The sequence below is a fragment of the Grammomys surdaster genome, unplaced genomic scaffold (genome assembly GCF_004785775.1).
Source record: "Grammomys surdaster isolate TR1022 unplaced genomic scaffold, NIH_TR_1.0 172, whole genome shotgun sequence".
NCBI classification, from domain to species: domain Eukaryota; kingdom Metazoa; phylum Chordata; class Mammalia; order Rodentia; family Muridae; genus Grammomys; species Grammomys surdaster.
The window spans coordinates 2194003-2219112 of NW_021604620.1; the positions used below are offsets into that span (position 1 = coordinate 2194003).

At 48.9% G+C, this 25110-nt stretch overlaps 1 protein-coding gene across 1 annotated transcript in view; it reads left to right on the forward strand.

The window, feature by feature from the left end:
• Window positions 1–337: 337 nt before the first annotated feature.
• Ulk4 (unc-51 like kinase 4) overlaps window positions 338–25110 on the forward strand; it is a 293994-nt gene continuing 269221 nt past the window's right edge. The window contains exons 1-16 of the mRNA XM_028767390.1: window positions 338–450; window positions 4691–4873; window positions 8070–8169; window positions 8280–8419; window positions 10697–10859; window positions 11834–11935; window positions 12630–12713; window positions 14476–14551; window positions 15662–15754; window positions 16964–17082; window positions 17235–17304; window positions 17944–18040; window positions 19034–19138; window positions 21545–21605; window positions 22621–22802; window positions 24318–24364. Of these exons, the coding sequence (XP_028623223.1) occupies window positions 4736–4873; window positions 8070–8169; window positions 8280–8419; window positions 10697–10859; window positions 11834–11935; window positions 12630–12713; window positions 14476–14551; window positions 15662–15754; window positions 16964–17082; window positions 17235–17304; window positions 17944–18040; window positions 19034–19138; window positions 21545–21605; window positions 22621–22802; window positions 24318–24364 (1577 nt within the window). The 5' untranslated portion in view covers window positions 338–450; window positions 4691–4735. The remainder of the gene's footprint in view (window positions 451–4690; window positions 4874–8069; window positions 8170–8279; window positions 8420–10696; window positions 10860–11833; window positions 11936–12629; window positions 12714–14475; window positions 14552–15661; window positions 15755–16963; window positions 17083–17234; window positions 17305–17943; window positions 18041–19033; window positions 19139–21544; window positions 21606–22620; window positions 22803–24317; window positions 24365–25110) is intronic.

The following is a 25110-nucleotide window of genomic DNA, read 5'->3' on the forward strand; positions in this document are numbered from 1 at the left end:
CATAGCGCCGGAAGCGCTACTCCAGTTAGCATCCGGGTCTCTTCCAGGCCTTTGCGTGTTGCCATGGAGATGGGATGGCGGCGTCAAAATACTGAGGGATGCTCGCCAGGCAAACCTGGGAAATGCTCAAGAGTTCTGTCTCTTTCCAGCTTCCAGTCTCCCCTTACTCCAGCGACATCATTTCAGAAGTAGCGTGGGGTCCTTAGTGACGCTGGATGGGCGCGCAAATTCGCTCACTTCCGGGTTCCTGCTGGGGTAGCGACCAGCCAATCAAGGTCCCGCTCTTTTTTCCCCCGCGTCTCGCAGGTTGCCATGGTGATGCAGAGGGCTCACCCACGCGTCCAGGGGAGTTGACCAGGTCTTCGGGTGCCTCGGTTTCCTCTGTCCAGGCTGCGGCCTCACCGTGGCAAGGCAGAGCGCGTGAAACTCGGGTCCCCCACCATCGTGCAGGTGGGTGGGCAGCTGCGGCTTCGACCCTGGTTACATCACTGACCCGCTTCATCCTAGTCAGAGGCGCGGCCACTTTTTCCAGGACAGCAACTTATCTAGTCTTACTAAAAAAAAAAAAAAAAGAAAAGAAAAAGAAAAGAAAAGAAAATGTTTATTTATGTGCGTGTTCACATGTTGAGTATTTGTGGAGGCCAGAAGATGGTGTTGGATTCCCTGGAGCTGGAGTTACAGGTAGTTGTGAGCTACCCAATGTGGGTGCTGGGAACAGAACTTAGATCCTCTGCAAGAGCAGTATGTATTCCTAATGCTGAGCCATCTCTCCAGTACATTGATTACATTGATACAGTTTTGACAAGGCTTCTTGTACATGTGAGAGAGTGTGTGTACATGCATGTGCGTGTACTGTGCACACACCTGTGTGTGCAGGCAGAGAGAGGTGTGAAGTATCTTCCTCTGGCGCTGCCTGCATTTGGCCTAGAGACAAGGTCTCTCCCCCGCCAGAGGCTGGTTGTTGAGACTAGACTAGCCTGCCAGTGAGCCCTCGGGGTCCTCCCATGTAGGACTTTCAAAGCTGGAATTATTGGGTTTCTATGTGTGTGTTGAGGATTTGAACTCAAGTCCTCGGGCTTACTGAGTAAGCACTTAACCAGGTGAACCATCTTCTCAGCTCCCTGTGTTCTTCTGTAAAAATGACATTTTAAGCTGTCGCACAGTATCAGGGCTTCACTGACATTTTCCTATATATCTGTCATTGTGTTTTGCTTGTGCCTGCCCCTCACTATCTTCCCCTGCTTCTCTTACCCCGTCCTGCTTGTCCTCTTTCCCATCCCATCCCTGCACAGTCGTCGTCATGTGCTTTCACAGGACCTACGTTTATGTCTTGATTTTGCAGGAGAGGAAACATGGTGTTGTGTCTTTCCTGCCTCTCATGACCCTTTGTTCCTGCGTCTCTTCTCTTTAGGCTGATTTTTCCTCCCTGTAATCCTCTGTCTACTCCCATGCCCCATATATGGTATATGTTTAAATCTAGGTTACATACTATTCCGTATATTGTATATGTTCCCACTCGATTTTGCTAGAGAGAGAGAGAGAGAGAGAGAGAGAGAGAGAGAGAGAGAGAGAGAAAGAAAGAGAGAGAATGTAGTGTTTGTCTTCCTGACCTTCCTGACTCTGGCTAACCTCATGGCATCACTACTATGACTTTGAATCTGTTCATCTTCCTGAAAATTATGTCATTCTACTCTTCCTGACAGCTGAGTGACACTCTGTTGTTAATGTAGAGCACAGTTCCTTCCTCCATTCGACTGTGATGGGTGATGGCTGATTCCACACTTTGGTTATTGTGAGCAGAGCTACAGTAAACAGAGATGCCAAGTATCCCTTTGTGAGCTGCCTGAGCTACCATTCCATGTGCATGTTCATGTGTGTGCATGTGTATGTTCACACTGCAGTAGCATGACTGTACATGTGCATGACTGCATGTGTGTGCATGTGTATGTTCACACTGAAGTAGCGTGACTGTACATGTAGGTGGTTCTGTTTGATTTTTGAGAACACTCCATGTTGGTGTCCTATGGCCACACTACTTTACTGTAAACACAAGAGCCTGGCCTTTGTCTGCCTCTGTGATTCTGCCCACTTCTAAGTGCAGTTTATAAACCAGAACTTACTCCCTCTTTCCTTCCTTCCCTCCTTCCTTCCTTCCATCCTTCATTCCTTCATTCCTTCTTTCCTCCCACTCTCCTTTCCTCCCTCCCTCCCTTCCCACCATCTCCCCCCATTCCTGTTTGGTGTAGATTTCTCAGTGTAGCCCTGGCTGTGCTGGAACTCGCTCTGTAGACCAGGTTGCCTTCAAATGCAAAGATTTGCCTGCCTCTGCCTTCTGAGTGCTGGGATTACAGGTGTGTGCTACCACTGTCGGGCCAGAATGTGTTTCTTACACTACCTTCTCTGTACAAGTCTCCCTCTTTGCGCATGTCCTCACCAGTGCTTCCTTGATGGCAGCTGTTCAGACTGGGATGAATCCCAGTGTTCTGAGTTTGCATTTCCCTCATGGCTGATGGTAGGAACATGTTCTCACTCATTTATACATTGTCTTGTCTTTCTGCTTTTGAGAACTATCTGTTCTTTTCATTTTCTCATTTGTTCGCCGGTGGTTGAGATTCTTGGTGCCTGTGTGTGCCTGTGTGTGTGTGTGTGTGTGTGTGTGTGTGTATGTGTGTGTATGTGTGTGTATGATTTAATCTTCTGTGAGATGAATTGATGACAAGGATCCTCCTCCTGTTCTGTAAGCTATCTTCACTCTGACTGGTTCCTTTGCTGTGAGGAAGGGTTTCAGCTGACGTCATTTGTTAGTTCACATGGTTATACCCTGAGCTGTTGAGTTCTTTCCAGAAAGTCCTGCCTCTGCCTGTAGCTTAGAATGGCCTCCCTGCATGTTCCTAGCAGTTGCTGCTTCAGGTCATATAGTAATGTCTTTGATCTTTGGGGGGTTAAATTTTCACCCTGTTTATACAGGATGAAAAATTAGGACCCATGAGTGTGCTGTTTAGTTTCAGGTCAACCTGACACAAGCTATCGTCATTAGAAAGGAAAATGCCCCCATAAGATCAGGAGTTGCCCAGTATGGTGCTGGGAACCGCACTTAGGTCCTCTGGAAGAGCTGTTTGTGTTTTTAAGCTCTGAGCCATCTCTTCAAGCCTGACTTGTGAGCATTCAACACATCTTGCACCTCTGGATTGCAGCCAGCTTGGTCATGGTTTTAATGTATTCCTGCATTCAGTTTCTAAGTATTTTATTTAAAAATTTTGAGTCTATATCAATAAAATTGGTCTGTATGTAGTCTCTCTCTCCCTCTTTCTTCATCCCTCTCTGTCCATCTCTCCTCCCCACCTCTCTCTCAGTCGCTCTCTCTGTTTCCCTCTCCTCCTCTGTGTCTCTGTCTTCTGTTTGTCTCTCTTTTTCTGTCATCTGTCTGCATCTGTTTCTCTCTGTCTATCTCTTTGTCTCTGTCTCTCTCTCTTTCTCTGTGTGTGTTTTACTTAGCTTTGGTGTCCATGCTTTCTTGACTTAACTCAGTGAGTTCACAGGGGTGGGAATAGTTTATTTGCTTAAATAAATGGCCCATCAGTCTGTGCGCCACGACTGACATGGGGCAGATGTCAAGTCATCTGGAGGTGGCAGTGTTACTTAAATGGAGCCAACTTCTGTTTTAAATTATGGATTCACTTCTGGGAAGGTATAGCCTGAACCATTGCTCTGTACAGTGTGGAGCACTTGACCTGATCTGAACTGCCACTGCCACATGCACAGGCTATTTCTGTGCTTCTCTTTCTTGAGAAGCCAAGGCTTCACAGATTGCTCTCTCAGGCCAGGCTCTTCCCACTGTGATGGGGAAGAACAAAATCCTGGCACTGTGAGTCTAGGCCAGCAGGTGGCTGTGGTGGGTTCTAGGCCAGCAGGCAGCCGTGGTTGGTTCTAGGCCAGCAGGTGGCTGTGGTGGTTAGTTTTATGTCCATTTGACACAAGCTAGTGTCACTGTAGAGGAGGGAACCTCAATTGAGAAAAATGCATCCATAAGATTAGGCTGCAGGCCAGCCTGTAGGACATTTTCATAATTGGTGATTGATGTTGGAGGACCCAAACCATTGTGGGTGGGGCCATTCCTGGACTAGTGGTCCTGGCTTCTATAAGATAGCAGGCCAAGCAAGCCATGGAGGCCAAGCCATAAGCAGCACCCTTCCATGGCCTCTACATCAGCTCCTGCCTCCAGTTCCTCCTCTGACTTCCTTCCATGATGAACAGTGATGTGGAAGTATAGGTCAAACAAACCCTTTCCTCTTCAACTTGCTTTTGGTCATGATGTTTCATTGGAGCAATAGTGACCCTGAGTAAGACATGGGGATACATAGCAAAAAAAGGGGGGGTGAGGTGGGGTGGGAGAGAGACTGGAGACATGGCTCAGTGGTTAAGAGCACTGACTGCTCTTCCAGAAGACCTGTGTTTGGTCCCCAGCACCCACACAGTGGCTCACTGTGATCTGTAACTCCAGTTAGAGGGGATACAATGCCCTCATCGGACCTCACTGGACACCAGGCACATATATGGTACAAAGACATAATGCAGGCAAAACACCCATATGCATAAAATAAACACAAACTCATTTTTTTTTTTCTTTTTTACAAACAAGGCACAGCGACCTTGGCTTGCATCTGTCACCTTCGTTCTGTTTGCTTCCCAGGAGCTAGATATGCTGTTTTACCACATATGAGCAGTCAACCCAGACATGGAAAACTTCGTCTTGTATGAGGAGATTGGCAGAGGAAGTAGGACTGTCGTATATAAGGGGCGTCGGAAAGGGACCATCAACTTTGTAGCCATCCTTTGTACTGAGAAGTGCAAACGGCCTGAAATAACCAACTGGGTAAGTCCCGGGTGTGTGTGTGTGTGCGGGGGAGGTTCTACCTTCTTGGAGGCTGCAGGATGCCAGGCAAAGGTGAACGTAACTGAGAGTCTGGATGCAGAGGGAGGACTGAGAGGTCAAGGCCAGCCTGGGCTACATAGGATGGTGTAGAATGCTTGCCTAGTGTGTGCAAGGGCCAGTATTCCATCCTCAGTACTCAAAATAAATAGGTAGCAAGGTAACAAGTCATTAGGCATGCCATACCCACAGTCAACATTTTCTCCCTGGAACGAGGTCCCCATCTCTGTCTGTTGCCTTGAGTAATGAGCTTGCCTAGGCGGTGGCCAGCTCTTGTGGTTTTGGTGCAAGGGGATCTATAATAGACATTTGTTTTAAGAGTTGGTGTATGGGGGTTGGCAAGATGGCTTGGTGGGGAAGGACCTGCCACCATGGCTGACAAACCTGAGTTCCATCCTTGGAACCTACACTGGGGAAGGAAACGAGCAGCTCTTAAACGCTGTTCCTTGACCTCCACACACACACGCTCCAGCATGCAGCCCCCGTACACAGGCAGCAATTCCTGCAGAGGCCAGAGAACAACGTCTGGGTTGTGGTTCCTGGGGACTAAACTCGTCAGGCTTGGCGGTGAGCACCTTTGCCCGCCAAGCTAACGTGCTGGCCGAGTGTGCATCACGGTATAGGACCACATTCACACTTTATTCTGTAGGAAGGCACCCACTCTCACTGCCCATAGATCGTTCTGAGTGAACTGTGAGCCTGGAGGCTGAGAAGGAGCTGCCAGCTGTGGTGTGTATCTTCTGCAGACATAGGGTGAGGTGACGATGACAGAAGATGAGACCACCTGACCATCAGGACAAGCCAGGGGTTGGAAACACCTGCTGTGGCTTCCCAGAGTGCCAGCTGTCTGAATACAGCACAGATTACACTCTCAGCTCCTGAGTCTGTGCCCAGTGTGGCAGAGTGGGCTGCTCACATGCCCACTGCTCTGACAGTCGTTGATGTAGGTTAGTTTTGCTCCATGTGTCCACTCAGGCAACACAGGCTGTATTCTAGAAGCCTGCCTACAGCCTTCCAGGCCCTTTCCCTCCTGGCCCACAGACACTCCCTCCTGGCAGTACAGATTAGCCTTGTAGGTTTTGAGTGTTGTATAAAGAGAGCCTGGATCCCTCTGTAAATCAGTGCTGGTGTTTCGGACACTAGACACATGGATTAGAGGAGGAGCAGTGGCTTTGTTGGGCATCTGGCCAGATGGATGGCGATGCCAGTTACTGAAAGGGGAGACAGCCCAGAGATGGGCAGACCTGATTGTGGTTTCAGGGAGCCCATTGTCCATCCAGTAGACTGTCAGGAAGGCTTTGGGTGTCTGAGTCCGGTTTAGAAGTACATTTGGGACAGAGCTGTAAATTGGGAGCACCGTTGTACTCATCAACGTTAGGTCACAGTGAAGGATGGTGGAAGAGGCCTGGTTTCCTCCATTACAGCATGAAGAACATATAGAGGGATGGAGGGAGAGCCAGCAGGGGAGAGCAGAAGACAGCAAGCCCCGGCAGCAGAAGGGGAAGAGAGAGTGGGCTAGCCTTACTGACAATGGCTTCTCCATTCCTCTGAGACCAGTCTCTGGGACATTGACTATAGCTGCTGGGTTCTTTGAGCTGGTGTTCTAGGTTCCATTTTGCTGCTGTTAACCATATTTGCTGGGAGGAGAGTCTTTGCACACTCATACAACCGAGGAGGGAGACAGGCCCAGGGCACCTGCAGTGACCGAGGAGGCAGAAGCAGCTACCTAGAGCTGATGGCTGTGAGGGGAGGGGGCTGACAGAGAAAGAAAGAGATACAGGGCAAAGAGAGAGGTCAGCCATGCTGTGCAGCTGAGGAGGTAAAGGCGGAAGACTTAGGGATGGAGAGGTGACTGACCAATGGCCTCCAAGGTGAGGCTTCAGTGGAGACAAAAACTGGAGCTGGGGTCTTCGAGATGGGAGGGGAAGGCAGACACCTCTGACACTTCCTGCCACGTGAGGAGGGAACAGAGGGAGGGAGGTGGCTTCGTGAGCATCGGAGGTTAGGATGGAAACTTGAAATAACAAGGCCTGAGGTGGAGTGTTTGTTTTCTCATGTGTAAGGGTCCAGCCAATGTAAGCTGGTCCCTGCTGCCATCAGCTCCCCTGTCCTCACTGCCTGGCTCTGTGCTCCAGGTCCTTTTGGAGCCTCTCCGGCTTCACCTGCCCTAGACAAGGAAGAGGTCTGCTGGGGTGACCTGGGACCTTCCTTGACTGGAACCCCTTTGGAAGTTACCTAGGAAATGACTGCCAGTGACATTCAGTAACATTGCTGGCATCTACAGAAGGCAAGGAAATGTTTTCAGGCTAGGCACGAGGCTGCGGAGGTCATCCCGAGGTCATCCCGGCTCCTCTATCCCGGCTCCTCTTACTAAGAACGTAGGTGAAGTGGATGTTGGGTCAGCCACCAGGAGCTTTTGTCAGAGACTCATGAGCAGCTCTATAGGGATAGAGGATAGAGATGGGTGGGGAGTGGCAACAGCTAGCTGAGGCAGGTGGGCCTGGGGCGGTCTGCCATGGGTGGCCAGGCTGGGGCAAGACCCACAGCTCTCAGTCAGCCGGACATTCATGGATGGGGATGGGATGGGGGGGAGTGGGGGTGGGAGGGGAGAGATAGCCAGCGCACATTTTGGACTTCGTGTTTGGTTCTTTTCTCATTCCACCATGTATACAAAACAGTTTGTGTACGTGAGCTGTGAGACAGGTGACTGCAAAGCAGACCCTGTGCCCGAGTGTGCTTACGGCTGGTGAGGCTGAGCCGTGTTTGTGGGTGATGTGCACACACCCCATGCATCTTCAGATTATGGTGTTTTCAACCTCCATCAGATATGTCAGGACTTAACGCCACTACAACACCACAGGACACCGGTGGTTTCTCTGTAGCAGCGGCCATTTTGATGTCACTGTCAGTCATTTACCATAAGTAGTTTTCTTTGCTGTTAGCAATTGCACACTTACACGCTCACACCCACACACTTGCATGCTCACATACTGGCACACTCACACACTCTCGATGTTTGTTAAAGTTGCACATCATTAGCCTTTCCCTGTGACAGACCTTGAGAACCAGCACTCTGATGGCTGTAACCAAACCCCACAGTTTCTGTTTTCCCAGTTGCAAATGCTGTGTGTTTTTGTAGGTCCGTCTCACCCACGAAATAAAACACAAGAACATTGTAACTTTTCACGAGTGGTACGAGACCAGCAATCATCTCTGGTTGGTGGTGGAGCTTTGCACAGGTAGGACTGTGAGCGTGTGCATGCAGACACAGGGCTGGCTGGAGGGCAGCGATGGTGGGTAGCGGGTGGTGGACCGTGGGTGGTGGCTGATCTGAGCTCAATTCTCGTAGGTGGTTCTCTAGAAACCGTGATCGCTCAGGATGAGAACCTCCCAGAAGATGTCGTGAGAGAGTTTGGGGTGGACCTGGTCACAGGACTGCACCATCTCCACAGGCTGGGCATCCTCTTCTGTGACCTTTCTCCTGGGAAGGTAACTTGTGAGCTCTGACTTCCTGGTACCTCACATCTCAACCCCAAGGGCTTTCTCAGGGTTTTGTTTTGTTTTTTAATAAAAGGAACTCTATGTAAGCTGTTGATTTAAGTTGCTTTTGGGAGAGAGTTGTTCCTCACTACATCGTGTGCCGTGAGTGATGAGCCAGTGTAGTCCTCTCTTAGCACTGGAGCATGGCCATGCCTTGGTTTGACAGTGGCATTCTTGACTGTGTCCTATTCCTGATGGCACAGACAGCACTTTGTTTTCATCACACTGCTGGCCATGGGTAGCTACCTCTGTGTTGGTATTCAAGAGTCACGAGCCCACTCAGCTTCCCTATTGCTTCCAGGCTGACTAGGAAGCCATGTGTGACCTGGCTTGAGTCACATACTCCCTCGACGCTTCCTTATCTGCGTGTTCGTGGTGTGTTCAAAGCGTCCTGCACTGTCGTAGAAGCCACACACTTAGCAATGGCAACGCCACTAGTCTGAGCTTCTTGTGTCCTTTATGCTGTCAAGTGAAGGCTGAGCGTTCAGTTTGTGGTTTGCTCCACCAGCAATCTGTAGATTGACAAAACTGTAAAGGAAGGGGTGGGAACCAAAACAGAGAAGACGGAAACGAAAGCTATGGAGATCTTACAAACGATATAATAGCTCTTGCTTGAAATATTCATAAACCTAACCCAGGTCCTCAGCTACTCACCCGTCACTGTAGCGCAAAATGCAGCTAGGTACACTATGCAAGTTATGGGTGTCATCTATAGACTTTGAAATTTGAATTTTTATAGATTTTCCACATATCAGGAAATACCATTCAGAGCTGGGCATGATGGCTTGTGCCTATCACTTGAGGGCTGAGGCAGGAGGATTGTCATAAGTTCAAGGCTAGCCTGGTGTACATGGTGAGTTCCAGAACAGCCTAGATATCAGAGTGAGACCCTGACTCAAACAACCAAAACCTAAAATAACTCCTTCTCAAACATACTGTTTTTGTTGAAAACAATTTAAAAATATAAAAACCTTCTAGTTCACAGCTGAGAACAGGTGGGGATGTGGCCTTTGGGTATGAGGCTAGATTGCTTGGCGACGTATGGGACATTTAATGAGGCGTGCTGCACGGCTTTCACGAGGGTCTGTGATGTAAACTGCTTTAGAAAACTAGTATTATTGAAATACTGCCCCCCCTCCAGTGGCCTGTTGTTTTGAATACCTTCGGAGCTGTGGAGTTAGGACATGCTAGGTGGTAGTCTGTGTTTGAGCAGGTCTCCAGGGGATGCTGATGGTGACCTTCCAGGCCCCTGTGGTGGGCTAGCCGACATCCTTAGTGAGTGACAGTGTCTGAGTTAGGCCAACTTTAAACTGCTCTCAACAGAAGATCACCACCCCTGTTCTTGTCTCAGCATTTTCAGTGATGGGGCTGGGGTGATGCAGCTTCCGGGGCTGGTTTATCAATCTACAGCCAACTTCTGATCACACGGTGTCAGCCAACTTGAGTCAGTCCCAGCTCTTTATCCGTGAGACTTCCATGAAACCCCACTGAGTGGGGGGGGAGTCTTACCTTTCCTACTGTACACATGAAAAGCAAGACTCCAGGGGCTGCCAAGGTCAGGCACTAGGTAGGAGGTGACTTGGGCCCATGTCTATGTCTAGCACTAGTTAGGCCCCTCAGTTCAAAACCCCTCACTACGTGTCCTTTCCTGAATAAATGACACACAGGCAAGTGGGTCTTCAAACCCTCACTCACCTCTGTGTGTTCTTGGGGATTGGCCTTGAACCCACGGTGCTCCAGGCCCACGGTGCTCCATATTGAATGGTGTGTTCACCTCGTACAACCTGTGCACATCAGAAAATCTTCCCCTGATAATTTTGACCCACAGACTGTGAGTTTAGAGCTTGAGGATACAGAGGACCAGCCATTTTAATCTTTATTCTTTATCTTCATAATGCAACCTGTGTGTTCCTATCTTCCCCACAGCCCAAGCTCCCTGCTGGCTCTCCGGTGTCTGAGAAAGTGTGGACTGTGACAGCGTTAATTTGACTGTTACTAGAGTGTCATGTTGGCTGTTTGGGGATGAAGCTCCCCGTCAGTTGTATTTATACTACATATTTCAAGACCATTTCTGTAGCTCATTGGCTTCCTTTTAAAAGTTCAATGTCACATTTTTCTGAGCAGTGACAGGGCAGGGAGGCCACAAAGCCCTGGGCACCATTTCCAGGGTCCCTGCGAGATCTGAGTTGGGCTCTGAGGCATCTGATGCTCTCTCTGCCTTTGCAGATACTCTTGGAAGGGCCTGGAACACTGAAGTTCAGCAATTTCTGCCTGGCAAAGGTGGAAGGGGAGAGTCTGGAGGAGTTCTTCGCTTTGGTGGCAGCAGAAGAAGGAGGTGGTGACAGCGGAGAGAACATGCTGAAGAAAAACATGAAGACCCGTGTCAGAGGTACACGGGAGCCCTTGCTGAGGAGATGGTGCGGGCTTCTGCTTCACTGCTCACACATATGTGGAGAAACATGACAGAGGGTCCTGTACATACATAGCCGCATCCTGGGCTTGAAGTACCTCTGCAGCTCTGAGGGTGTGTCAGCACAAGAGGGCTCAGACAATGTGGTCATTTCTCATTACCAGCCAGAGCAGGCTTGGCTCACTAGGCTCTCAGAATGGGCCTGGCACACACCAGTGGTTCTCCAGTGTGCTCAGCCCTGTGGTGCGGCTGATCTTTGCAGTCCAGGCAGATCTCTCAGGGTGTGATCCTGGCAGGTGGGTTTGACAGTGAGGTGCTGCCAGTGATATCAGGGTTACTGTGCTTAGGGCTGGGGGTGGCTCAGTGAGTAAGTGCTTGCTGCATGATCGGGGGGACCTGAGTTTGATCCCCTAAAGGCCACATAAAAAAGAGCCAAGTGTGGCTACACACATATGTACTGGGGGGGTGGGGTGGTACAGGAGAGCGGAGATAGGAAGATCCCTGGGGCTTGCAGTGCAGACAGTTTAGTCAAACGCACAAGTTCCAGGTTCAGTGAGGGACCCCATCTCAAAAACTAAGGTGGAGGTCTGTAGATAAAGTCATCCAATGTCAAGTCAACCCCTAGCTTTCACCTGCATTTGGTGTACATGCATCTACATATGCACATGTATACCAAACACACATGATGGATGTGGGTGTGTCTGTGCCATAGTGAGTGGAGGTCAGAGGGCAACGTGAGGGAGTCTGTTCTGTTCTATTGTGTGGGTCTAGGGGACTGAACGCAGGCCGTCAGGCTGGGTGGCCAGCAGCTCTGCTCTACTGAGCCATCTCACTGCTCTAGCATCCTATCCTGTGGTACATGCTCCATCTTCCCGTTTCTTTCCATGTCAGTAGCCCCTGTGCTGGGAATAGTTCAGATGCCTGACCCAGACACTCTTGGCTTTGGTTTTCAGGTTCTCTGATCTATGCGGCTCCTGAAATTGTGAAAGGAACTGAATTCTCCATTACCAGTGACCTCTGGTCTTTGGGCTGTCTACTTTATGAAATGTTTTCAGGTGATTGGTTTTTGGTTCATTATAAAACCAGACCGTACTAAAACAAAGAGCAAACTGTGAGTTTAGTGTTGACAAGTGCCTGACTTAGCAGGTGTCACAAAATTGGTTTTAAAACATTTTTGTGTACACCAGACTCAGCTTTGTTTTTAGGTTGCTGGATGCTCTTGGTGCATTCTGACAGGTAGTGGTTTTCATAACTATCTGCAATATTGAAATGTACCTGACCATTGGAGAATATGTAGAAGGTCTTCTGCAGCCTGTGGGTAATGACTTGGAGATACTGAGGGGCTGGCTCTGTGTAAACTTGAATATTGATTTGGAAAATTAATTTTGCATTTGAGAAGGCTGGAAGTGTGTAGCTTGGACACTTGCCAGGCATACAGTAGTTAATAATCGCTCTTCCCTAGAACTTGTTTAAATCTTTTTTTTTTTTTTTCTTCGAGACAGGGGTTTCTCTGTGTAGCCCTGGCTGTCCTGGAACTCACTCTGTAGACCAGGCTAGCCTCGAACTCTCGAACTCAGAAATCCGCCTGCCTCTGCCTCCCAAGTGCTGGGATTAAAGGCGTGTGCCACCACGGCCCGGCACTTGTTTAAATCTTGTATTTATGATAGTGTAACTCCCCTGAAATACCTGTAGTCAAGTTTGGGATTAGTGTGGATGACAAACTGATTCTGCAAGTTCATGTAATTTCAGGGAAACCTCCATTCTTCTCAGAAACGGTGTCAGAACTAGTTGAGAAGATTCTGTATGAAGACCCATTGCCACCAGTCCCCAAAGGTAGGTGAGTGCAGCCGAGCATCTTACCTGAGCTTTCAAAGGCCACCTTCACCCCAGGCTCTTCACAGCCTGCCAAAGCTGCGTGTGGCAGCAGCTCCAAATCAGTACACTTTTCTTCCTACTTTCAATACTGAAAGAGAAAACCAAGCCATCCTAACAGCTTCTTTCATTTAAAACATGAATTACCACACGATGTCTGTTGTAAAGATTCACGTGTGTGTGTGTGCGTGTGTGTATGTATGTGTGTATATGCATGTGTGTTCCTGTCCCATGTGTTTGTTTCAGGGTTGCTTCTCAGTAGGAAGAGATGCAGCATTTCTCAGTTCTATTGGTGAATGCTAAGGCTTCTGTTCTGTGCACTGGAGGCTCATGGCAAAGAGCTTATTCTCAGACTGTGGCCGTGGTGGTACAGGATATTCGATCACACTGTGAACCCTGAGATTGTGTTGTTTACTGAAAAAAAGCTGTTTCTAGTTGTGATGTAGCTCAACCTTAGCACACCCCATTAGTCATCCCTCTGGCTGGAATACAGACTTGCCCTTAGTACACACCTTTAGTCCCAAACAGTGAAGGAAAGTTAGTTTGTAGAAGGAAGCTCCCATGTTTGAAAGTGATGTCTAATTGAGTGGCGGACAGAGTGATGAATTAGAGAAAGATTTGACAGAATAGAATATGCCAGCTCTCATGAGAACAGAGCCGGGGGTGGGGTGGGGTGGGGAGGGCAGTTTTACCAAGAGAGTTGTACAGAGACAGGTTTCGGAGAGAGAACAAGCTAGACACAAGTGAAGACAGAGAATGAGAAGGAGCCAGAAGGTTAGAACAGATTATCAGAGTTAGTTTGTGGCCAAGTAGAGCAAAAAAGTCAGAGGCTGAGAGAGAAGCCAGATTGAATCAGTCAGCTTGGGGAGGAGTTTGAGCCAGAACAGCTGGGTTGAACCAGCCAGCCAGAGATCAGAAAGAGCTAGAAAGGTTAAGCTCATTCAGCAGCAAGTCTCAGAAGTTAAGAACATTCTAGGCCCAGGTAAGATTGTAGAGAGGCTAGAAGCTTCCAGAGCTAGACCCAGGTTAGCAGATGGACGCACAAGCCTCTTAGACGACAGTTACATCAGGTGAATGAGAGATTCTTTTAGACCATGGTGCCCGGCATTCTGAGCAGTGACACCTAGTGAAAGGCTGCTCAGCTGTTTCTTAGGTCACTGTTGTCCGGGCCACTTCTTCCAGTTGCAGACTGGCCGTGGCCACAGAGCATACATGCCCTTCTAAGTGCTGTGAGGTCTGAAGCTTAGGGTGGCTCTGACATGTAGCCGTGCTCAGTATTGTTAGTTCTCTGTTGAAATCTTTCCAAAGAAAGGTGGGTGAGGCTGCCAGGATTACAATTACAGTGTATTATAGGGGAAAGGTGGAAAACTTAGGACTGCTTCAGAGAAGAGGGTCCAGCTAACCACTGAGGACCAGGTGTGAGTGGCTCTGGCTGGCGACCCTCAGAGAGGTTATTTCAGGGAAGGAATGTTTCACGCCAGCTAAGACCGAGTCATTCTGATGCACACTTGTGAATTCCAGTTAAAGGTTTGTGTGTCTGTTCTGCACACTGGTTCTGCTCAGTGCAGGCTGTTACGTGGTTAACGGGTCCAGTGCTGCCCGTTAAACCAACCTGAATGCCTAAATACTGGTGCCTTAGATGCTGCTGACGGACAGTGACACAAAGTCCACGTTGTTGGCTCCTCTTACCCTGTCTCCATTTGGGAAAAATCTTTGTTCACAGACTCTTCATTCCCCAAAGCATCCTCTGATTTCATTAACTTGCTGGATGGATTGCTGCAGAAGGATCCTCAGAAAAGGTACGGACAGGTCGTGAGGGTGAGGAGTGGAGACCTCTTTCCTATCATGTGGGTTCAAAGATTTTCCCTTCTCTTCCTTTCCTTTCCTTCCCTTCCCTTCCCTTCCCTTCCCTTCCCTTCCCTCCCCCCCTCCCTCTCTCTCTTCCTCTCTCTCTTCCTTTCTTTCTTTTTTTAAGATGAGGATTTCACTGTGTGGCTCAGGTCGATCTCTCCTCAGCCTCCTGAACTGTGATTACAGTCAGTACCACCTGTGCATCTCTCTCTCCCCCCCCCCTTCCCCTCATCCTTTTCCTCAGGCCTTGTTCTCCTTCCTGCAGCCTTTGGATGTTGGAGGGAGTGTTATTTCACTGAGCTCAGTTCCTTTCAGTGCTGTGAGCATGCCTAGATAGTAATGGGGTTCAGCTCCCTTTGGAGTGGTGTGCACAGCTACACAGTAATGGGGTTCAGCTACCTTCAGTGCAGTGTGCACGCCTAGACAGTAATGAGGTTCAGCTCCTGTTGGTGCCGTGTGCACACCTCGATCCTAATGGGGCTCTGCTGGGTGGAATGCTACCTGCCGTAGTAACAGATGCCTGCCGAAGCAAGTCAAGGGGGAGGTGGATTTCGGCTCACAGCTGACAAAGGGACAGAGGCCCTCACGGTGAGTTAAGCAAAGCACCCAGAGTGGGAGGCAGCTGCTCACATTGTATCCCCAGTCAGGAAGCAGGAAGCAGACAGCAGGCATGGAGTGGAACAAGGTTATGAAATGTCTTGCCTGTCCCCGCTTCCCATGATGCACTTCCTTCCAGCCAGGCCCCTTTTACTAAAGGCTCCACAACCTCCCTCAACAACCACCAGCACGGAATGAGTGCACACACTTACATCTTAGAGACAGCTCACATCAGAACCCTACAGCCAACCAAAACAGTCGTGATCGTTTGTAAGACGTTATTCTTGTTGGACTGTGAACTTGAAATTTCCGATTCTGTAGCTGTTCCGGCTTCTGATCTTTGATGTTTGCTAAGGAGGGGTGATATGTAAATCAGCTGCTCACAGTAGTGAGATCTAACACCGTGCATGTGGGTCAGGTCAGGGTCTCCTTACCGAGCTGTGCCACCGTGTTTCCTAAAGATTATCCTGGGAGGGAGTTCTGCAGCACCCCTTCTGGAAGGATGCCCTGCGGAGAGAAGATTCAGACTCAGCCTCCGAGGACTCCCCATTCAGGTAGTGTGCCCTGGCCTCTGTGCCATCCAGGTCCAGTGTGGTTCTAGCTTTGGGGGCCACGTCGGGGTTCATCGGGACAGCTTTAGTCTTGATGTTTTGGTTCTCATTTTGCTCCTTTTCTGATCAGGGTTTTTTCCTGTCCCCCTCCAGTCAGCATTTAGTGTGGAAGCCACAGTCTGGCTTGCTTGGCACACCTGTGTGCCTGAGTTCTGGACACAAGGCAGGATACATTGGCCCCTGTTCAGTGAGGTGTGATCACCAAGTGTGGGTAGAAGTGACATGGGCTACTGGTGTGGGAAACATAGAACTGGTGTCTGACTCGCCTAAGATCATGTGACGGGGAAGGGAGATGTCGTCATGGAGTTCCTGCCAGACTATGTGTAGAGGGTCTTTGTGAGCTTGGCTTTCCTGCCGGCCTTCCATGGCTGTGTGCACAAGCAACTCCAAAGTTAGGAGATCACATGTGAGCACAGACTCATCTAGTGTGTCCTGCCCAGGCACTTTATTGTTATTATAAAATCTCTTAGTCCTGGACACTAGGCACAGTGGTGGCCAACTTTCTGTTATTTGATCATGCCAAATGCAGTGTGTTGTGTAGAGAAGTCAAAGTTTGTTAATCGTGAGCGCCCGTGCTGCAGCCGTGGTCTCATTATCTCTTCCTGTCAGTGGAGCTTCAGAGCTGGGCTGGCGCTTTCCCCCTTCTGGGTGTTTCTAACCCAGTACAGAGTGAGCATCACTTAGACTCCAAGTCTTGGAGAGGCTGAGGTGGTGTCAGGATTACCTGACAGCAGGATGATCAGGGACAAAAGAAACTTGAGCTCACTGGAGACTTCCTCTGCCCTGACACCTCTAGAGACTGCTCACTCCTGTTCCTTGGGACATTGACAGAGCAGATAGTTTTCATGGACCCCAGGCCAAGTAACAGGGAGAGGAACTTATTGCTGGTTTTTGTGGTGTTCCAGGCTCTGGTGTCTGTTTGTCTGTCTGCTTCTGGCTGTTTGTCAGAGAAAGGGTTCTTAGACCTCTAGGTGTAGATAGACGCCTGGCATCTAGAAAGGGCTCATTAGATGCCCAGTGGAAAGTTGTGCTTGCCCAGTTCTGTGACTTCATAGGGTAAGACAGTGCAGCTACGCTCTGACACCTTTTGCACTATTTGTAAAACCCCAGAGAGTCTGAGGTTGGTTTGTGTTCATTTCTCCTGTTAAGCAGCAGAAATGTCACGGAATGTTCTGGACCACATGATTCCAGGGAGCTTTTGCAGAGCCCTAAAAATGGACAAGCCAAAAGGCAGAAGGCGGCTCATCGGCTCAGCCAGTCTTTCAGGCTAGGTAAGGCTGGGTTTGAGTAGTGTGTGGGCCGCAGCCTGTCTAGAGGAGCCTCCTGCCTCCATATCTGCTTTCTTTTTCATGTCTCCCCATGTTTCGTTCTGTTCATGGTTGTTTCTGTTCCTCCTGGATAACATATTACTCTTCCACCACAGAAAACCCAACTGAGCTGAGACCCAAGAGTATCATGGGAGGCCAGCTGAATGAATCCATATTTCTCCTCAGGTATGTAAAACCTAGCTGCACCACTAGCCAGTCAGACAATAATAATACTCATATTTTAAGGTTCCTGGCTAGAAAAGAAAATACTAATCCATGCTTCTGCCACGAGCCTTGAGGAAGGTCAGTGCTCATCCCCAAGCAGACATGGACGCAGAAAGGGAGGAAGCTGGGAAGAAGGAGATGAGACAGTGGGAGGGAGACAGGGGGATGGATGTGTGTGTGGGTGCAGAGAACATCGCCATAAAAGCCATTGTTAAGTATGGTTAACAGATACTGATGAAACACTAAACATGTAGCAAATGTTACAAGAGGAGAAGACTGTGTGTAGCATACAATCTAGTCATAAGTAACTGGTTACCCAGGAAACTACCTGAGGAGCAGTTCCGGGGCCAGTGGGATGCTCAGTGGGTAAAGGCGTTTGCCACACACCTGGGACACCAAGGGTTGGGGAGAGACAGATGTACAGAGACCTCCTCAGACTTGTACCAACACTCTTTAAAAGAAGCCGCTGTAAAAATTACAGTCATTAAAGAAGTTAGGCCTCAAGCTTCTGATGCACTGAGAACCATTCTCCCTGCTAGGAGACATGGAGTGAAAGAGATGTCTTCTACTGTTGATGTTAAGCTACTGTGTGTTTTCCAGTTCACGGCCCACTCCAAGGACTAGCGCTATGGTGGAATTAAATACTGGAGAGGGCGAGGACCCCAGTTCACCACAAAAGACTTCTCCTTTATCCAAGGTGAGCAGCCATGGGATTTACGACACATTCCAGACACCTGTGGAGATAATTATCAGTTGATATGTGAACCCTGCTGAGAGGACGTCATTGACCATGGTGTGAACTCTGATCGATTCTGGTTTTCCTAGCAAACACAAGGCTCTGGTTATTGCTTCGAGGTAAACTTTCAGTGGTGATTATATTGAGGTATAACAGACAGGAAATAAAATTTACTCATTTAAAGTAGATGTTTCATAGGCTTTTACTGGATTCACAGGCTGTGACTGTTATCCTAGCCAATCGGAGAGCTGCTTTCATTATCCTACAAAGAAACACTGTAACTGTTTGTTGTCACACTTGGCCTCCTCCACGTCCCCACTCCTAGTTCATGGGTCTTCTTCCTAGACAGCCTGTTCTGCACATTTCTTGTAAACAGAATTGCAGAATATATAGTCGTTAATCATTATATTACTGTTTGTGTGTGTGTGCACCCCCACTGACACAATGCAATGTGTGTGTGTGTGCGCACGTGCGTGTGTGTGTGTGTGTGTGTTTAATTCTTTAGAAGCAAGGCAATATGCCAGCCAGAACTTTTAAAATCCTAGAATTTAATTTTGTGAGTATTCAGGAAGACAGAGGTAGTTGCTTGTTTTGCGGATGAAAGATGGGGCACCGTTCATCTGAAGAAACAAAACCAAGCCAAACCCAGGCCAGTGCGAGGTCACCTTTACCTCACAGTATGGGAGGATTGCAGTGTGATCCTGACTGGCCCAGTGGTGAGAACTGTTGGTGTGACCAGTCAGCCATCAGGACTGATGGTGTCACTGTCCAGTTGCTTTCTGACATTTTTCACGTGTAAAATGGGCACAGCACACACAGTCCGGAGTTTATGTGAAAATCCATCAGGCTGATGGTGTCTTCATAGCGCTTGAAGTTCATTGACACAGGCGTCCAGAGCCACTGGCCTGTCTACTCCTTTACAAATGTGAAGTGTGACTTTTGCTCTTGTTCCAGATGACAAACGGACACCTGAGCCAGGGGGCCCTGGAGTCCCAGATGAGAGACCTGATCTACACAGACTCGGATCTTGTCATCACCCCGATTATAGACAATCCGAAGGTGCAGAGGGACACCCGCTGTGTGGGGGCGGGGAGGTCAGAGCATCCCCTGCCTCAGTGTCTCTCCTCTCCCCTGCTGCTCGTCCTGTGTGCTGCATTGCCACATGCTGTGGCCTCCGACTCCCTTCACCTGCACGTCACTGCAGCCGGGACGCCTCATCCTGCTGGACCACACTTGTGGCATGCTGAGGAGGCCCACCGACCTCTAGACCCCAGCCCTCAGCTCCCAGTCCCATCCTGTCTCCAGCTGTGTGTACAAAGAGCAGGGCTCAGTGACGAGGAAGGACAGGCTGGTCACACAGTCTCTGCATGGTGTCCAGACTGATGGGGGGGGGCAGTGTACCCTGGGGTCTCAGCTCCTGGTGTGTTCTTTGCTTCTGTAAGAGAAGTGTGTTGCTGAGGGTGACAGGGACTCACTGTGAGGCAGTGTCTCTGTCTCCCTGTTTGCTGTGATTTCCAGCCCCACACACCTGCCTGCTGCCTCTGCTCCATGTTAATTCTCTTTCTTTCTTTCTTTCTTTCTTTCTTTCTTTCTTTCTTTCTTTCTTTCTCTCTCACTCTCTTTCTCTCTCTCTCTTTCTCTCCCTTCTTCCCTTCCTCCCTCCCTCCCTCCCTCCTCCCCTCCCTTCCTTCCTTCCTTTGTTTAAAAGATTTATTTATTTATTTTATGTATGTGAGTACACTGTCACTGTCTTCAGACACACCAGAAGAGGGCATTGAATCCCATTACAGATGGTTGTGAGCCACTATGTGGTTGCTGGGAATTGAACTCAGGACCTCTGGAAGAGCAGTCGGTGCTCTTCTGATGAGCCGTCGTCTCTCCACCCCCACCCTATGTTTTATTCGTCCAGCTTTGGTTTGTGAAAACCTTTTCTGTATTCATCTGTGGCAGTTTCCCCACTCTCGTCTGGGAGCGTGTTGATGTCCTAGACAGCCTTTGCCTTACCTGACCGCCTCCCATGGAGGACTGAGTCTTTCCATGAGTCAGGGTCTGGCAGAGAGACTGGATTCTGCTTGACTTCACGGCCTATGTGGTGTTGTCCCAGTGGGCTTTGTAGAGCAGCCTGTGATTCCATTGGCTGGAGGCTCTTCCTTTATTTCTTTACTTGAGGCTTCCGGGAAACGTTAGCAAGCAGAAATTGTGTTTCTTAAACTATTTTTATCTAAACAATTGTAAGCTGTATTTTAAAAACAAGTTTTAGATTCAGGGAAAAGGTTCGTAGTCAGAGAAGGCCTTGCTTGCCTTTGCTCTGCCTGGCCTGATGTGGGTCGCCATAGGCTCAGGTTGGCAGGCCCAGGACTTAATGATCCCTCCGTCTCCACTTATTCCACCCATTGACCCTTTGATGTCTTTTGTCTGCTCCAGGCCCACATCACACTTGAGCCCCCTCTGTCCGTCTACTGTAGTCTGTCCCTGTCATGGGCTGTAGCCCTTTGCTGAGTGACGGTCAGGTATTTTGTGGAGTGTCTTTAGTTAGGATTTATGCAAGGATTTACCGTGGCTGGAATAGTGTGATTTAGAGCATCAGATCCGAGTAAGACTTGTTTTGTCATTTTGGTTGAGAATGCTGTCTGTCTGTGAGGGCTAAACACAGCAGCACATGGTTCTGCAGTTGTTAGGCACGGTGGCTGATCAGCTCTTGAGGCGAGAGGCCAATGGGCTAAACTCCTGGACCAGCCAGAGTGAGTGAGGAAGTATGTATGTGTCAGTATCCTCTAGAATGGCTCTTCCCTTCTCAGAGACAGCCATCACGGCCACCCATCCTTCCTCACTGCCCACAGCACATCAAGACCTCAGCCTGCCTTCCACTCCCACAGACCCTGTCCACGCCATGCCACACCACACCAGTCTAACAACTTGCTTCTTTATTATTTTTAAGAAGTTTCTCTCTGTGAAGTATCTGTCTAATGTTGTCCTGCCTGTTTCTAATTTGTTAAATACTAACGGTTTTATCGTTTAACAGATGTTTGCTTGTTCTCCCAATCACATATCAACATCTGATAATAGGCCCACATGTGTATGACTTCACTCCTCAGCTCACTGGCTCACTGAGGCAGGACCTGAGCACTCTGTGAGGCTCTGTCTTACTGAAGATATCGGTGGAAATGGGTTTTAAAACAAAACAATCTATATTTACATCTTTTAATCTCACGTGGCACCATTGAGTTATTTTTGTTTGCCGGTGCTTTGAGACAGGGTCTCTCTCTGTGGCCTAGATGAACCCTTGGCACTCCTGCCTGTACCTCCCAGGGCTGGGGGCACAGGGTGTGGCCCACACCCAGCCTGAATCCTTCTGATGATAGTTAAGTGTCAGATCGTTCTTTTCTAGCTTGGTTGATCTGTGTTTGGGTACAGGGACAGGTATTGAATTTAACAGGTTTCTCAAAAGTGTTTTTCCTACCACAGATAATGAAACAACCTGCAATCAAATTTGATCCAAAAATCTTGCATCTACCAGCATATTCTGGTAAGTCACAGGCTCATCGAACATGCTGGCCTTTATACACAGATGTACATAGGAAGCTTCTTCACTTGCAAATGGAGTGTTTGTGAGAGGAATAGCTAATGACCTGTTTTCTTGTCAATGCTTTTGGGCCACATCCTGCATACCAGGAGTCAAATGCAGATGCATCTGTCTTTGCCAGCTGTTGATTTTCCTCTGGGCTGACATCCCTTTATGGATGAGGAAAGCTTCCGGGGTGCTGGGCCCGTTTTCTTGCTGACTGGATGGAGAGTCTCTGCCCTTCCCTGGTAAAGCCAATGAGATGTCTGTCTTGCATGTTGCTGCTGAGTATCAACAGTCCAAAGATTTGAGAGTGTGTTAGAAGGACCAGCACAGCTGGGGAGTAGTAGCGCACACCTCTAATCCCAGCACTTGGGAGGCAGAGGCAGGTGGATTTCTGAGTTCAAGGCCAGCCTGGTCTACAGAGTTTCAGGATAGCCAGGGCTACACAGAGAAACCCTGTCTTGAAAAAGAAAAAAGAAAAAACAAAACAAAACAAAAAAAGAAGGACCAAGACAGTGAGAGCAAAGTTGGGTGGCTCACCCTGTAAGGATAGTGTCTGACTGTTACCCTTCAGCCCATGAAAGTCTTTCCTGGAGTGAGCTTCAGGAATTTTGATATACTTTGGGTTGATCTTTTTACTGGGCCAGTTCTCCGCTGTGTTGAGGTCAGTCTATGATTGGGACTAAATTCATGCTAACAAAACAGACACACAGTTAAGAAGACACCAACTTAAGAGTGTGTAGGTCAAGCTCACACATGGATGCATGCCCCATCTCCTCAGAGTGGGGCAAGCTCACACATGGATGCATGCCCCATCTCCTCAGAGCGGGGGTGGTGCCTTTTTTGTTGGCACTGTCATGCGTTGTTTCATTCTCCTCCGTCCTGAGTTCTGTGTTCTTCTGCTTCTCATTGGATGTCTGCTCGGCCTTTCCACCTCACACACACTCCTGCTCCCTCTGCTTCCTTCTCCTCACAGCGGAGAAGTTGCTGGTTCTCAAGGACCAGGACTGGAGTGAGTTCCTGCAGCAGGTGTGCTCCCAGATCGACTCCAGCGAGAAGAGCACAGGGGCCCTGCGGGCCAAGCTGAACCTCCTGTGTTACCTGTGTGTGGTGGCCACTCACAAGGAGGTGGCCACCAGGCTGCTTCATTCCCCGCTGGTAGGTACTGCAGGGTGGACGAGCATCCCAGAGACCCACCACCTACCCCATGTGGTTGGCCTCTGTATTTCAAAGACCCGTGACCCAGGCTTGGGGCCGAGCGAGGTTCAGCTCAGTAGTACAGCTAGAGCGGAACAGGAAATATAAACAATAGACCAAGGTCATCATCAAGGACTAAAAGATTTTGGTTTTTCTGTGGTGGAATGGGGGATCCCAGGGCCTTACCTAGGCTAAGCAAGTGTTCTGCCACAGAGCCACATCCCTGACCACTTTTTGAGCCACCGTCTGAGTTCCCCAGGCCTTGAACATGTTCTGTAGCTTAGTCAGTTCTTGAATGTATGATCCTCCTGCCTCAACTTCCCAAGTTGCTGGGATTATAGGCTTATGCCACCAGGTTCAGTTGGTTACAATTGTAATTTGATTTAATCACAAAGAATAAAGTGATTAATTTTTTATGAAAATTCTCCTCATGAAGATTCCAGAAAATCATCTTCAACTCCTTCCTTGAAGCAGTTGTATGGATGGTGATTTTGAACTGTGAACATTTTTGTTAAGTGTTGACCGGGAGCAGTTGTATCTGTCATAAGATGTTGTATCTGTCCACAGAGGCGGGCCTAGTGTGAACTCAGGGGGCTCCTGTTCCGGGTCACCTGGATAAACGCCAAGGTTTCAGATGTATTAAAGGACATGAAACCTTACAGCTTTCGCCTTCTGTTCTCCTGGGAAAATTCTTCCTTGGTGGGTCTCCCTGGTAACTGCCAGGGTTGGCAGAATTCCTCAAGCCAGTCTCTGGAAGTTGCAACAGTGGCACTTTTTTTTTTTGAGTCCCTGAAGTCAGCCTGAGTAAATTTCAGTTCATTGTTCCTGAGTCCTGTGAAGGTGATGGCTTGTGTATGTGTGTTTGCTAAGCACTAGAGAGGATTTAGTAGGACAAATCGAACATCTTGTTCTTCTTCTTTTTTTTGGGGGGGGGGTTTTCAAGACAGGGTTTCTCTGTGTAGTCCTGGCTGTCCCGGAACTCACTCTGTAGACCAGGCCGGCCTCAAATTCAGAAATCCGCCTGCCTCTGCCTCCAAAGTGCTGGGATTAAAGGCGTGCGCCACCACCGCCCGGCTTGTTCTTCATTTTTTAAAGATTAATTTTATTTTTAAATTGTGTGTGTGTGTACACTAGATGCTCTTGAAGGCCAGAAGAGGATGTCAGATCCCCTGGAGCTGAAGTTACAGATAGTTGGTGGTTGTAAGCCTCTGTGTGGGTGCTGGGAATTGAACCTGTGTCCTCTACAGAAGCAGCACCCACTCTTAACTGCTGAGCCGTCCCTCCAGTGCCTGGTTCTTACTTCTTATTTATGTTTATCTTGCTGGCACACTGACTGAGGTTGGATGTCTGTCAGTGGTCATCTCCCTGGAGGGATTCTCACCCCAGCGTGTAAATTTCCCTGTTAATTCATGGATTGCTTTGGATGCTGTTCTGAATAAAACTTGCATTTTGGTGTTTTTCTTTTTTAAATTCTAGTTCCAGTTGCTAATCCAGCATCTGCGAATAGCTCCTAACTGGGATATGTAAGTAACATTCATATTTTAAAGCACATTCTTTGTGATTTTATAGTTATTGCCAGATACCTCATCATGATCACAGTCCCTAAGTCATCCAAAGTGAACCTGAAGTCACCAGGAGACACTCACAAGGGAGCGTAGAGACGTGAAACAGCCACTGCCTGTTTTCCCAACGTGGAAGGTCGTCACTTTTCTGAGTGTCCATTGTGAGATCTACCTGCCTTTGGGGTTTTTCATCTTGTCCCTGCCTCCGTCACCTCTGTCTTCCCCCGTGGCAGGATCTATCCCATGCTATGATGGAAACTGATGAGGCTGTCGTGCCGAGTGCTCATGTATGGGAGAGCTGCAGGCTCCGGGCTCTTGCCCGTGGGCCTTGATCACGTGATGGAATTGTTTTCTAGGAGGAGTCTATGTGGGATAAGAAGTGTAGGGTTGGGACCCCAGGTCAGCCCCACCTCACCCCCAGGCAAATCACATTCACTGAGCCTCGGTGCTCTCATCTGTAGAGTGGGGCTGTGTCCTCATCTACTCAGTAGATCCTTGGCAGGCTGTGGGGCCAGGAGACAGTCTGGTGTACCGTGGAGAGAGTTGGGATTATCTGTCACCTTGGAGACTCATGATGGAATGCATGGCTCCTGAGGCTGGCAGAGGTGTGACAGCAGCTTCTCCTCCATGTTGGTGTGATAGGAGGACGACCGTGGGGTTTGTGAAAGGCTTTGGAGGGAAGTTTTTCTTGTATCTCAATGCTGTTT